At 37.8% G+C, this 16088-nt stretch overlaps 1 protein-coding gene across 2 annotated transcripts in view; it reads right to left on the bottom strand.

Annotated features, from left to right (window-relative positions):
- Window positions 1–16088, bottom strand: part of CDH13 (cadherin 13) — a 496783-nt gene that overhangs the window by 311438 nt on the left and 169257 nt on the right. For both annotated transcript variants that reach the window (XM_075765776.1, XM_075765775.1), the window contains exon 3: window positions 13654–13862. In XM_075765776.1, coding sequence (XP_075621891.1) covers window positions 13654–13862 — 209 coding nt within the window. The remainder of the gene's footprint in view (window positions 1–13653; window positions 13863–16088) is intronic.

A 16088-nucleotide genomic window follows, 5' to 3' on the forward strand; every position in this document is an offset into this window, starting at 1 on the left:
CCGCAAACCTCTGTCTAGCCCATATTTTTGTACCACTAAAAGATACAGTAATTATGTCCCTCAAGTAAACCAGCTACTTTTCTGTATAGCAGACAAATATTAAAGGACTCTTTCCCTTTTATACTTCTAATATATTTCCCATATTTTTTCTCTAATTGAATTACACATGATATGTTAAAGCAAGAAATATTTCCATTTGGGATACAGATGATTGAACTTTTCTAGCAGATGTTGAATTTATTAAACATCATAGTACTGAACAGAATCTGCCTTATGGTATTTACAAATTTAAGATACAATTTTAAAGTAATTATAGTCAATACACAAAATCTGGGATTAAAAACCACTGAATAAATGTGAAACTTCTGAGATCCTCTAAAGACCTACTTGATCAAAAAAGCATTAATTTTGCAGTGATTCAGCACAAGGCACAAACAACATTTAAAGTAATTGAAAAAAAATGTTTTTCCCTGTTTCATAGACACAAAATATAACTGGCATACTGTGACTGCCCACTAACATTATGCACAATTAATATTGTATCTATCAACTTGATGCTAACAGTATCCAATGGAAAGGGCTATACCACATGATAGTCCCACTAATACCTTCAGTTTTCCTGGCAATTAAATAACATGGAAGCACTAACAATTAACATCAAGGTCACCCTCAAATAAATTTTTATTTGGACACTCCTCATAGCAGATTTGTGAGTAGATTCAAAACTCATTAAAGTCAGTGGAATGACTCCTGTTGACTTAATGGAGATTGCATTTGGTGTACTGCTTTCTCTGTATTCCTATGACAGATTAATTACACGGTTTTGTCAATAATCATGCCTAAAATCAACCCTGTAACTTGAAGCTTCAAGCCTTACCTCACATACACATGTAACTTTGTCAGGAATGAGTTTGAGTGCTATAGATGTGAGCCAAATTCAGCGTTAAATCTTCCCCAACTTTGACTTTTAATCTTTAAACTGAAGTTTTAACATCCCTTCCCCTTACCTCTACCTTAATTCCTGATTTGAGGGATAATATGAAGCATGACAGACTTTTCTGACTTCAATAACCTTATGATGTTCAAAAGGATGGTTGTTGGGAGTTGGGGGAACAGAGTGAACCACATAAGGATAACACAGTATAGTGGTACAGAGGAAATAAAGTCATCTGAAGATAAAGTCAGAAAGCTACTTAACCTGCATTGCACAGCTACATAAGCCTTTAAGGACTCATATTTTGAGCTACCCTTCTGACCTAGATGGGAGAAATCTTCCCCCTTCCCTAATTCACATGGCAATAGAATAACCAAAAAGACAGGAAATGGGTAGAACTTTGCATCATATTAAGTTGATCGCACAGAAGAGTTGACAGTTTTTCCCATGACCTGCTACTGAAACAATTCACCTCTGTTAAAAACCAAGAGGGACAAGCAAATAAAAATTGCTCAGTATCAAATTGTAGGCATTACTGAAACAGGGTGGATTGAACAACCAATTGTGCCATTTTTAAGATTTTAAGATTACAATTTTAATTAAGTAGCAGGAACATGACTTTGTTGAAAAATTGTCACATATTGTTCCTCTTTTTCATTAAAAAACCCAACCTATACATATTCTTATGTTTCTCAACACAAAACTACAATGTTTACATTAAAAGAACATGTTTTAAAGTTTCTCTTGCAGGATATCCCACACTAATATACTAGTAATGTTTCTATGGACACAGCTGGAAATTAAATACACACCAACAGTTCCAATAAACATCTGAGTGAGGAGGTTCAGGTTTTGATATAATTAATGACAGTAAATGAATGAGTCTAACTGATGTCTGTAGACTGAGCCAGTACCAAAACAAGTAACAAAATCTCCATTTCCTAAATCAGGAATTTAGTCTAAGTATTTTTATTTCTAGCAGGCAATTCTGCTGCAAAGGGCTGGTAGGATAAATATCTGCCAAATCAAATACAGAATACTAGTGCAATAATCATCTTAATCTAAGGCATAAGTTTATAGTTTATAGCAAGAACAGCAACAAAACCAGAAGACCTAGTCCGAATATTCTTGTTGCCAGATGCTGCCATGCTGGGGCACAATGACTGAGTGTACCTGGTCCCACCAGGGGTTTTGTCTACCAACATAGTCTTTCAGCAGTCGTGAATTTCCTATCAAACAGAAGTAGCTGACTCTATTTCATCTTCAGGGAAAAGAAAACATCACAGATATGTGAATATTCTTCCTGCACAGAGAAGAAACTGCCAAGTGTAGTACTTGTCAGCCAATCAGGAATTGTGAATTTAGTGGAATTTTTGTTAGTGAGTTCAACAATATCAGAATCAAAATTATATGCCTAATGAGAGCACTCAAGTGCCCTATTTCATAGGGGCTGACATGCTATTTTATCACCACACTGCTGTGCTCGAAGACAACCCTCTGCATTTTGATGTGGCCTTTTAAACTATTACTAGTGGAAACCCAAACAGATTTCTTCCCAGTGTTTCTTCTTTGGGGAGGTCAAAAAAATTCAGGTGATACTAATGTGTACTAATGTCAACACATGTAGAAAGTCTTCAGCTTCTCCTAGAATAGTCCAGTACTTCACAGAATCATATCCTTGAAATCCCTATATTAAAAATATCTATGTTGAAATCTGAGAATGAAAGTTTGGTACGGTCTTCCAGATTTTAAAAACTCGTACTGTCACTTTTCTTCCAAGTGATTAGGGGATTAATCTTTATACAGCAGAAGTGTTCAATACTATAAAAAAAGCCAAAGAGCAACACCCACACCCACACACAAACATTCAACATGTTAACATACAGCATCAAATGGGATCTAGAAGAATTAAAAAAAGAGTAACTGAGTTTCTTGTATCTTTTAATAGCTCATACATTATCATCATCAAGTCTGCAAAGTGTATAAATCATCATCTGATAGACATATTATGCTTGTTCTAGCACTCAAAAGACATTGGGCAAACATCAGGAGGATATGAAAATGCTTAACTCTGTGTTGTTCTCATTAGCAAAGTCCTTAAATCTTGTCATATATACACTTATACTCAAACAAGATATGAGTAATCTGAATACAAAGTTCACACACATACACAAAAAGACTCCAAATTTCCATTTGTGACTACACAGGTCATGTCACAACATGTTCGACAGAGACCATTCTAAACAACAACCCCCGCAAAAAAACACACCACAAAACACTTCATCGATACTGCCTTAATATTAAACTGTAGAACACACTGTGGTACTTAGCCACATAAAATATTCAGTAGTTCTCCAGTGTCATTAGTACCATTATAGAGACAAATGTACTTTAAGTAAAGTATGAAGATGCTCAGAGGGCTGGAGCACCTCTGCGATGAAGACAGGCTGAAAGACTTGGGGTTGTTCAGCCTGGAGAACAGAAGGCTCCAGGGAGACCTTAGAGCAGCCTTCCAGTCCCTAAAGGGGCCTACAGGAAAGCTGGAGAGGGACTGTTTACAAGGGCATGGAGTGACAGGACAAGGGGGAATGGCCTTAAGCTGAAGGACGGGAGATTTAGGTTAGATAGTAGGAAGAAATTCTTCCCTGTGAGGGTGGTGAGACACTGGCACAGGTTGCCCAGAGCAGCTGTGGCTGCCCCATCCCTGGAAGTGTTCAAGGCCAGGTTGGATGGGGCTTTGGGCAGCCTGGTCTAGTGGAGGGTGTCCCTGCCCATGGCAGGGGGGTTGGAACTAGGTGATCTTTAAGGTGCCTTCCAACCCAAACCATTCTATGATTTAACCCATTTCAGACTGATGCAAATAAGGACTCTCTTAAGCAGCAGAAGCTACAGTGTTGTACTAAGATCATACAATTTAGTCTACAAGAACGCCAGTACACCAAGAACTAGATCCAGTTCTCATTTTAAAAGGATTATAGTCTACTTATTTAAAAAGCTGCATATACTAGATCCATAATTCATTTATCTCAAAACCACAAGGTAATTCTAGAGAGAGAAAAGAAACTAAAGACAAAATGATTTCAAGATCATTTTCTGCTGAGTTCAAACATATGCCAAATGGTTCAACAAGTATTGAACACCATCAACCACAGGGGTGTTTGCTGACTTGCAGGTAAATTAAAGTGTATCTGCTCACAGTAGTTTGAATAGTTGCTGACTAAATGACTTGGTGTTGCTAGAACTTAAATCAAATCGGTTACCACAGCAATTATTAAAAATATTTTAACAAATCCATTCCTATTCACCAGGAAACTTCTTGTTTACTGCTACGCACCAAACTGCAGTCATAGTGAGGTCATTAAGAAACTAGAGGCAAAATTCGTTCTCGCCTTTCCTACTAGTACATTTGTTTGCCAGTTAACTTAAACAAGATTTATTTTTCATAGTAATGAAGGACACTGAGGAATTTTAGTGGTACCAAAAGTATTAGCAGCAACCAATTACTGTACATAGCAGGACTACTGGCCAGTTCAAATCAACCTGCTGCCCCTCCACTCTCTTTCTGTGCCGTCCCAATAAGAGGGGGAGATATATAAATAACTAGTAAAACTTTTTTTTTTTTTTAATAAGACGGGTCAACTGCTTAATGCAAAGGTTATTCAGTTTTATTTAGTGGTGAAATAAGAAGGGAGGAGTTGGGTGATTAATAACTCCAAGATGACTGTAAATATTAGCAGAGTTGTTTATTATGGAGATACCAAATTGTATTAAGCTTTAATTTTGTCATTCTTATGCTGAATGTTTCTTCAACTTGCCACATTATTCTAGGTACTTTAGAAAACTAGCTGTAAAATAAGATGCAAAGGAATACTCTTAAACACAACAGAATAGTGATGATCAACAAATAAGGAATTTTAGGTCCAGAAGGAGCCATCTGTCCTTGCAGTGGCAGAATCAATTCTTGGGGGAGGACAAATGTAGATTTTTATCCTGTGATGCTCCATTAAATGCTTAAGATGCATGCTGAGATAGGTGTTACTATAATAACCATAATAAATGTTCCTTCAGGTTTGCAAAAACCGGTATGGAACTATTGGGGCAATCATTAAGGATGATTATTGATGTCTCTGATGGAGACAAATAACTAAACTCTTACTCAGGAAATCATCTTTTCATGTGAATAATTTCTCTTATTATGGTGCTCTCTCAAATCCACCCTGTTTCTGGAAGCTGATGGAAAAGCTTGTAGTGGGAAAACACCAGAAATATTTTGTGTCTCTGACACCAAAAAGAACCTTGAGCTTAGTTTTGAACACAACTTAGTTTGATCTCCTATTGGAATTCTCTTTGTTCCTTAATAAATCTGAGGTATCACTGGTGAAACTAGTGTAGTAGTCATACATTGACTGCATCATTCCTACATGCCAGATGAGAGAACCACCATCGAAGAAATGGACAATTTTTCTTCTGTATCAGAAGTCGCACAGGTTCTTCTGGTTTCTGTACCATCTCATTCTTGTTCATTATGGATTTGAGGACATTAAGGATGTCATGGCAATTTTAATATCACATAGAAATCACCATTTCCTTTTCCCAAAGCCCCTATTTAAAAATGATTGTTCCTATCCTGATGTGAACAAGTATTATGAAATAAGTATCAACAATAAAGATATCTATGCAAATACCTCTTTTTACCAATGTATGTATACAGACATGCACGTGCATATTCTTTCTCTGTGTACTTAATAGTTACACTTTAAGGATCTTACGGGATGAAAGCCACTTTTATAAATGAAAGATATTACATATCCTATGAGACATCTACTTATCCTTTATGATCTTGCTTAATGTTCTACTAAATCATGCTTAGCCTGTTGCTTTCCCACTTATATCCTCATTTACTACAATGAATTTTAAATTTAAACCTTTTCCAAATGGTTCCCTTAAATGTTCCCCACACCTATGGCACAAATTTCCACACAACTCCATCATTCTCTGGAGATTAACACATAGGATTGGCATAGTTTTCGCTATATCATCAGAATACTTTCAGACTGGACTCAAGAACAGTAACAACTTGAAAAAAATTATATGTCAATGCATGACCATTTATCACTCTTCCAAAAAAGTTTAGTGGATTTTTTTTTTTAAATGGATAAAGGACATTTAGCATCCTAGATTATAAAAAGAAATTAATTCCATTCAAAATTTCTTCACACAACTCATGTACCATTCAAATTCTCATAAAAATGTTTTAGTGGCAAGAGGTAAATAGGTATTTTCTTGGCACTCCATGCCAAGGTGAATTTTAGCTCAGATAAAAGACTTCAGCAATCTTTGAATAATCGCTCTCACTGAGATTTATGTGAGCTTTGCTATTAAGTCTTAATGGATGAAGGATAAGACCTAAGTGTGTTTTAAAACAAAATAGAATAAAATTGGTTACATTCCAGAACTACAATTGGTTCTGAGCTTCCACAAAAACCTTAAGTGTACACCAGAAGCACACCAAGCAATAGTGAAAACGTCCCATGGATGATACCCGTTACTGCAGGGAGAACTAACCGAGAAGTCTAAATGCAGTTCAGGGCTGAAAGGAATTATGATTTGAGATGTTTTTAATAAAATATGTTCATTTAGAATATTTTTGCCTGCCGTTTTTCATTAGTCTGTTAATAATTTGGAATAATTAACAAGGCTCACACTTGTTTAAAAAAAATCATCTCATTTCACCTTTGAATCTCTGTTATACATATTCTATATTTGTCTTAGCTCTGCTTGCTACTGAAAAGCACAAAGTCTCTTTTCCTGGATAAATACATCCCCAGTTCACATCAAATCTGAATGTAGATTACTCATAGAGAAAAGCACTGAACATTCACAGAAGCTAACACCTTCTTGTTTCACAGTCAATTATTCATGTTTCCAGTCTATAAGACCATTTTTCTCTCCTTAAATAACCAAGTACTTCTCATTTACATGCTGAAGTTGCGCACTGAGGGAAATAGAAGGAAAGCTAGCCCACACGTTTGATCTAAGCATTTATACATACAGTGAATAAACTTACAAGACACACTTTGCCCAAAAAAGGAATGTTAAATTAATGAAAACCACCAGTGGCTCATGTTCTTTATAGTATTTACTCTGGTATTCAACACAATATGTAATTGTTGCTATGGCAACTGCCACATCTCTTGGCACCATAATAATTCTCAGATAAATGGATCTTTGTCAGAACAAACTCCAAAGCCAGTGTATATGAAACCTGCATTTCTTTGGTGATGGGAATCTGCAGAGTTAAGTTGGAAGTATAAATTCAGTCCAGGCCTAAGGGAAAGCATAAGCCTATCAATAGAGTTGAGGCTCTGCTGCAGCCCTGAGAAAAAGGGGAGCGTGGCTATATATAAAAAATTATATCCGTTGTGCACTGCCACGGGACTTGCAGGGTCACTCAGAAACAGTCCACCAAAGAGGTACGGGAGTCACGTCCGTACGACACTGTCAGACAAAACTCCTGCTTCGAGGGTTTGATCTAAAGTCTGCTGGAATCTGATTATTTCAGCAGGTTCTGGATCAGGCTGAAGGATAAAAAGGGAAAGTAGGTGACTGGAATTTCTATAGAAAATAGCTTATTTCAGTGGTTAAGGAGATTTCTTATATAAAAGGAGCTCTTTGTTGTTTCCCCAACAGCAAGTGGTCTGCACAGAGGAATTTTATAAAAATATAGCCAAAAAGGCAGATAAATGATACTACAGAATGAGCCATTGATGAGAACAAGCTATTGCTTTCATTGACATTAATTAAAATATATTCTGTGAAACCTGCAATGTAGCATTGCAGACTTTAAAAAAAAAAAAAAAGCATCCTTTCACTGGTGATTAAAGCACAGAAAAGTCATTTACCAAAATATGATCAACACACAGGTATTAAATTCTAAAAATCACTTGTACCTCAGGTTTTTATGTAGGAATTCAAAGTCAATAAATGTTTGCAGTGTGATAACGAACAAAACCAAGAGAAGTAAAAACAATTTAATCATTTAACGGCTAGTAGGAGAATGTTACTATGTTAAGCTTTCTGTCAAACTGAACGCAAAAGAAAGAAGATGAATTTTCTTTTGTTTGTTCTTTAAGAAAACCCATCTTCATATGCCTGAAGGACACCATCATATCCAAAGGCAAAATATCGCCACAGCTTTTCTGAAAGAAATGGTATTCTATATACTGTTTTGATCAGTATAACTCATAACTGTACTGTGGATATTGATGCACCCCTGTGACTTACTCTATTTTGTGCCTTAAAATTAAATGCAAAACACAGTATTTTATTTATGCAGTGCACTACATTTTGCAGCAACTGCTATATGCAAAATCTAATAATATGAAACTCTTCTAGCCTGTTTGTCAATATCTCATATGAGAGTCCATCTTCATACCTTTGCATGGTTATTTTCAGCTATTCTAAACTCTATTCTAAACTGAAAAAATGCTAATATACATTAATGGGAATGACTGCTTGCTATATCAGAGAGGCTGATTCTTGATCTTATTTTCCAAATAAATTATTGAACTGCCAGATGACTAAACTGAACTATTTACTTCCTTGTGTGAATATTTTTTTTTCTGTGAGACAATCCTGATTCATAATGAGATTATTGATCCTTTATCATCTGTTCTAAGGCAGAAAGCCATACATGTAGGATTTAAGGCTCTAGGCACTTTTTATCAATAAAATTTGCAATCTCTATACTGCAGGGATAAAGCAGAGAGTAAGACACAAACAAGAAATGCTAATGTTTAAATCCAAGGAGCTTAGTTTCATTATTTCTGTTTGATACTTTAGGAAACAGAGGCACAGGCATAAAGCAACTTGCACAAACACGTACATCCAGGCAGTGGCTTAGTAGGAAACAGAATTCAGGTCTGCAAGGTGGCTGGGGAAATTTTTGGCCAGGCTGCCCCTCCTGCGCCTGCTGTAATAAACATAGCAGAGTACTGATGTTGGGAAAAGCAACGGTTTGACAAAGAGAAAAGTAGAAGCAGCGTATCTGCCTGGCCCCTAGCTGTTACCAAGTGGACTGGACAGAGTAGCAGGACTACAGCAACTTCATTTCCTTCAATCTAAGCTACTGCTGGAGATGATTTTAAACTTTCTTTGTCTACAACATGCTGTCTCAGGGTACGTTTCTCCCTCTTATCTCTTCTTTTCTTTCCTCTTTTCCTTTTCCATCTAGTGTCTGAAAAGTGTCCTGAGGGTTTGACAGTTTCTATTTAATCATTTCATCCTTCTGCATGGAAGACTGCTGAGCACTATACAGTGAAGTTACAACCAGCCTGGAATTTCTGAATATCTGCCTGGCCTCTTATCTGCTTTGGTGCCAGACTCTTGATATCTCACTCCCCACCACCCCTCACACCTTGTGTCTGTGATGCTGTAACAAATAAAAGTCCTAAATAACTCCCTTTGCTGTGGGAAAAGAAAAAAAAAAAAAAAAAAAAAAAAAAACACCAAACCAAAAACAAAAGCAGCAGCATTTTGCCAACACACGAAAAAAGGCAGAGAAAGATTGTTTCCCAAGGTTTTCTTGTAGCTTACAGTGTACTAAGGGTATATTCATTAAAACCAGCATTAGATTACAGCTGGGGAGAATGACTAGCAGACAACCATTTTATTTAGCCTTGGAGGACACAGTTCAATTCCCAGCTTGCTGCATTTTGCAACTCAGTCTGTTATGAGACTTTGCAAAAGACTGGCTACACTTTCTGTCTTCCACAAAACCAGACTCTGTAAATAAATAAATAAATCCACTAATGTCTGGTCAAATGCTCAGATGTGATGAAATTTCCAACTTTTGGTTGTCCTACTATTTCCATAAAACAAAGCAGGGACCAAGCATTGGAGAAGACATAAGTTAAAAAATTAATTATTGCCACTCATCAGATTGGTCAGTTTGTTCCCAAGTAGGGTTTGCAAGTGATTTATTTTTCCATTAGGGATCTGAACCTTAGCAATTCTATGAATTATACAGAATGAACCCAAAGTTCTTTTGGGGAATCCTGGCTGAATCAAAACATTTCCATATCTTTTTTTTTTTTTTTAATATCACCACGCACTCAAGTCCTGACTGTGTGAAAGGGTATTAAGCAAACATTGGGCAAAGCAGAGCATGAGCCCAGATGCACACACCTCGCCAGCACTGCCCCACGGTGAATGCAAGTGAACTTAATTTCTTTCACTGAGCACTCTGATTGCCTGAGGCTACAAGCGTGTACATACACAGAACTCTTAAGATGATGACACACTGTAATGTTACACCTTCCATAGGCCCATGGCAACTCTTCTGTGCGCTCATATTCCACACGCCTCTCAAAAATGACAGTAGCTTTTTCATGGATACTCTCCTCTGTCAAGACACACAGAAACCAATATATCTAGCCAAAACCATAGGAGGAAATGGGCACTAACACCAGGTTGTAGAAAGCAATCTAACTGTAATCTGATGTATGGATTTCTGCTTTCAACAGCATGTATGCATATCCATAGGTATAGACATTCATGGGTTTTAGGGTATTTTGCAGAAACATCTGGACATCTGCAAAAGCAGCAGTGCTGTATCTACTCTTCTGTCACTAGACCCTGCAGAAGATTCTGTGAGCAGAGAGCAACTGCCAAGTTGGCTGATGATATTGAGGAACCATCTATCTTCTCATATTGTGGTCATGGCCACCCTTTGATAGAAAGCTGCAGGCTCTGCAGATCTAATATGTTTCTGGCAGAAGAGTAAGAAAATATGCCCTTCAGGCTCAAAAAGCAGAGTTAAATAGTAAGTGGTATTCTACAGCTACTGACTATACCATGGCCATGAAGTTAATTTAATCACGTAGGACTGATCAGTGAGGCCAGCTGGAATCTTCCCACATGTTCAGCAGGAAAGAACCATACCTCTCCACCACTAGAATACCAGACCTTTTCTGCACAGTCCAGATTGCACCTCTATAATATTTTCAATATTCATCTAAAGTATGGTTGGTAGCAATCACAAAGGTTTAGGAACTATGCTATGCCTTCCTAGGCTCAGACTGCCAGTCAGCACATTAGAGATCATTGTTGTCAGTCATTTCCAAACATGTTGGGAATCTGCAATTAGAAACATTAACAATGGGATTTCACAGATGTAGGTTACATGCTTTCAGAAAAGAAATGGCAGTTGCTGGCAGTGGGGAAATACTTAAGAAGTACTTATCCCCTAATTAAACAAGGTACTGTACTCTAAGTACTGAATGCTAAGCAGTGCTCTAGCACGTGCTCATCTTAACCCTACAGAATTATGCTGAATTACTAAGGCTCCATCTGAGCATTTCTTAGCCAAGTCTCCTTGCATAAACAGATGGAGCAGTTCTGTTTCCATGCTGACACATTCAGACTGCAAAAGTACAGGATTAAGTTCAAATTTATCATAAAATCACTTTAGATAGGATGCTGTAATCTTTATATCCTTCTCAAGTATGACAAACAGAAAGACAAGACTGTCTGTGTTGTGTTTAAAATAGGCAAACAATAGCTGAAACGGTTGGTAAAAAAAATATTGATTTAACAGTTACAGAGTGCTGGCTGAGGCCAGGGTAGGACAGCCAGCCCCAAAGATCTTTATATTCTCTTGAAAAAGGGCATGATCCTCACTAGACGGATTTCCCAGGACACATTAATGCATCAGGTAACTCCCAATGGCACTGCAGACACCGAGGATCACCATACCAAAAGGGTGATCTTCTAGTTATGAGCTGAATATCAAAACCTGTAAAGAAGTGATGAATGTAGGTAGAGATGATGCTGTGATATTACTTTGAGGAGTCACCTATGAGGGAAGACTGACAAGTGGCAGAATATGCCAGATTTAGAGTGGTTTTCTCTCTCTGAAGCAGCATGAAGTGGTTGGAACAGAATCCAGGAGTGGGGCCAAATTAGACTTGGCTTTTTAATGTAGTCTGGTGATAGATTTCAACACTAGGCATTAATTAATACTGCTGGAACAGTTTGAGGGGACACTACCCAGAGCTCAAATAGGGCATAAAGAGAAAAGGTCACTGACAAAGCTATGTCATAGCCCATGCAAATACACATCTGTTAATTCCTACTCATGAGACAAGATTTCCCCTAGATTGTATCTTCTATAGACTATTTCCCCTCAAAGACATTGAAGGGCTGCTTCTCTAAGAAAACCATAATAAAACTTCAGAATATGATTCTCAGAGAGTCAGATCTTCACATGTAAACCAATCCCCTAAAGTTTAACTCCAGAACTACTGTCAGAGAGGACCACTCCTCTATGGTTTCAGTAACTTCTAACTGAAGAATGAGAATCCCCATTTTGAAACTGCTCCTAAGATTTCAAATCCTGGAGTGAAAAGAAAATAGTTTGAACATTCTTGTGAATGCACCAGAAGGTGCGTGCCTTGCTTATTTGAGACACAGGACAGCCAAGTACCCAGCTCCTGCAAGTGTAGTTTTCCTACTCTGAATTTGGCAGTGCATGGTCCTAAATCCACAGCTCCACCATGTAAGAGGCTCTCTCAGGTATGACCTTGTTAAATTTTAACTTTATGAAGAAACATTATTATTTAAATAAAATTAAATTCCATTTAAGTGTTCTGATCAGCGCTCTGCAGTTACACATTTTGGTACTTTCTCTCCTGCTGGCAATCTACGTTCACATCACGTGCTGCTTAAAGTGCAGATCAAAACCTTTCCTCAGCCACAGACTTTCAGAAGTTGATTCAACCTTTCCTCCAAAGCTTTTTTTTTTTTTCTTTTTTTAATGGAAAACTTAAGTTATACTAAGCTATGTTTGGAAAGATAATGAGAATGCTGGCAGGCGAAACTCTAAATACCAAAATAAGACAATAGATCACTCATTTTTATTGTGGCTTCTTTATAGTTCCTTGAAATTATAGGTCTGTAAAGGTAACCAGCCTTAATTGTCTAGTAAGCCACTGGCTTGCTTGCTTCTCTCATAAATGCCATGACACAGATGTGAAGGCTATCTCACATTTCCTTTTGCTACTTTCACAGATGTGAAGTAAACAATTCAATCAATTTGTGAAGCACTTTTCCCCTATAGTATGAGGTTAGTATTACACGGAAATTCAAAAGTGGAAAAGAAAGGACATGGCATTCAGTGGACAAAGTGGAACAGAAATCACTAGTGCATAGAGACAGAGTGTAAATGTGTGTTGCAATTTGCATGCAGATGTTTATATAGTTTAACACATTACAATATCAGATAAGCAGAAGTATACAAAAAATTAAATTCCACAGCATAGAATTCATTCCCACATTCTTAGACTTGGAGGAAACATGAAGGTTCTGTAAATTCTAAATTACACATTTAGACTATGCTTTTCCATTTTCAGTTATGGCCAAACTGTGGTTTATCCAGCATAATGTACACCAGAAGAACTAGCCAACTTTGATACTTGGGCTCTTTCATTTGAATCAATGTTTAGCATTTACACCTGAAGATGTAATACATCTTTCAAAACCTGGAAAATCTGTATTTTAAGTTAAACTAAGTGCTAAAACATTACAGCAATATCTGGATTGAAGACTGATTTTGATCTCTCTGCTAACACATTAAAACTGCTTACAGTCCTAGATAGCACATCTAAATATCTAGCAGCATTTTCTTGGCACTTTCTTCTAGTCCTTTGTATTTATCTTACCTTTAATGCGCCATGTTTTTCATTTGCTCCAACAATCAAAATTTCTGCCATATCCTCAGCATGCTCAGACCGCGCGTGGACAAACAAGGCTCTGCCAGCTTCTGATATATTCTTTAGTGCAACTAAAGACCCGTCGCGTTCCACCTTAAAGTCTGGGTTAGAAACTTCGAAGTTCAATTTGTTATTCCCCTTGCAGTCATCAAATTCCACTGGGGGAAAAAAAAGAAAAAAAGAAAAAAACCCAAACAATTATAAGTATCCACTCTGGAACATAAACTTCAAACATCTTTATGTTAATGGCTTGTCTACAGATCTCAGGAAGAAATGTCTCCTTTGTGTGACTATAATTCATAGACAAATCTTATGAAAATGCACTTTCAGAAAGATGAAGAGATTTTGACCATGCTGACTGGGGAGGTAAGAGATAAACGAAACACTTTGGACATGAGAATTTGGGATCACTCAAATCAAATGCACAAAATGCACATCTAGTTCTACAAATTGGGCAGTAGCAGTAGAGACCTTGTTATCCTCTCCATCCTAGCCCAGGATCTCTAAAGGCTCTTCTGCTGGCAAAGTGATTTCAGATATCCAGTAAATCTTTATGCTTGAAATTGTTTGTTTACAGAATATTCAACTTCATAGTCCACTACAAAAGTGTTCCATAACAGAAAAACCAAACTATAACATTTCTTACTACCTACCAGGATTGTGATATAGTGCATGAGCTGCGCTATCAGTATAACTAAGGATTATGAGAACTTTTTAATTAAACAGTAGCTGTCAATAATCCTGTTTCACTTTACACAAAAAATTTAAAGTATTTAGGAAGGCTGGCATAAAGAGAAAATTGTCTCTAAAGTACAAAGTTTGAGACTTTGCCTCAAGTTCCTTCTCTGAGTCTGGTAGATTCACTTTGCACAAAATACTGGAAAAAAACCATTGGTGCTGTAACTACCAGCTATATGATTAAAAGCTCTTCACCGCAAACTTGTAATCGCTAAGTAAATTCTTCAGGTTTTGACATCTCTGAACAATATATTTGCATATGAAGGGGGTTTTTTCAGACAATCTGTTCTGTATTCCCTACCTGCTCCTTGAGTTACTGCTGCAGTAGACTTTTCACTTATCTGTAGGCTCTTGCTATTTTGATGTTACATTTAATTTCTATTGGATCTTTAAAAACTACATTAGACTTTCAGAAATGCATACAAACAGGGATACAGACTACAGAAGATCAAAAACAATAGAGTTTTACTGAAAAGAAAGCATAATGTGTAAAAATTGGCATAATTGTGTAAATTCACTGTACAGACTTGCTGTATTCAGTCCTTGTTTTTTTTAAAAAATAATCACAGATTTTCTCACAGCCTGTCCAATACCTAAGCTTTCCCTGACTGTGTAATATCTATAACTGGTCTTAAAACACAGATAGAATCTCATACTGGATGGCGTAGCAACATTCCTGGGAAGTTACACAAGTCCTCTTCAGCAAATTTTGCATCTGTTTCCAGACATACAAACTTGAAGACAGGGCTGCCAGTGGACCTCATGGAGATTCTTCCTCCCTGGGCATTCATTGGGTTTGAATCCCAGAGTAGGACCACCAGTTGCTGGCTCCAGAATTTAAATACAGCTTCATTTTATGATCAATATTGATGAGAAAGTTTAAATTAAAAATAAACCAAGAGCAAAAAACTGGAAATGTCAAAAATTCAGAATAAGGCAGAGAATATGAGACATGTGACACTATTTGCCAAATCAACAGTGGTGGGTTGACCTTGGGCTGCATCCAGACACCCACCCAGCCACTCTCTCCCTCCCATGCCTCAACAGGATGGGCAGAGAAAATCACATGAAAAACCTCATGGGTCAAGATAAAGACAGCAAGATCACTTACCAGTTACTATCACAGGCAAAGCAGATTTGACTCAGGGAAAACTAATTTATTGCCAATTAAACACAGATTTGGATGGCAAGAAAGAGCCAAAATTAAAACCACACTGTCTCTCCTCACCCCCCACCCCTTTCCCCTAGGCTCAGCTTTTCTCCTTCATTCCCAACTCCTCTGCCTCCTCTCCCCAAGCAGCACAGAGCAATGGGGAACAGGGGGTTACAGACAGTGCCTAATGGCTGCTCTCTGCAGCTCCTTCCTCCTCACACTTTTCCTCTGCCCCAGCACGAGCCCCCTCCATGGGCTGCAGCTTCCTTCAGGCCAGACCCACCTGCTCCTGTGTGAGGCCTTCCTGGGGCTGCATGGAGTCCCAGCTCCGGCCCCTGGAGCTCTCCTTCCCTCTCCTCCTCTGCCCCTGAGGCTCACACTGCTCTCTCACACTCTTTTTGCCCCTCACTCCCAGGCAGCATTTTGCCCCTTCCTTAAACAGGCTTCCACAGAGGCTCCACCAGCCTCGCTGATGGGCTCAGCTGTGCGCTGT

Source organism: Balearica regulorum, chromosome 13 (assembly GCF_011004875.1).
Source record: "Balearica regulorum gibbericeps isolate bBalReg1 chromosome 13, bBalReg1.pri, whole genome shotgun sequence".
Taxonomy (NCBI): domain Eukaryota; kingdom Metazoa; phylum Chordata; class Aves; order Gruiformes; family Gruidae; genus Balearica; species Balearica regulorum.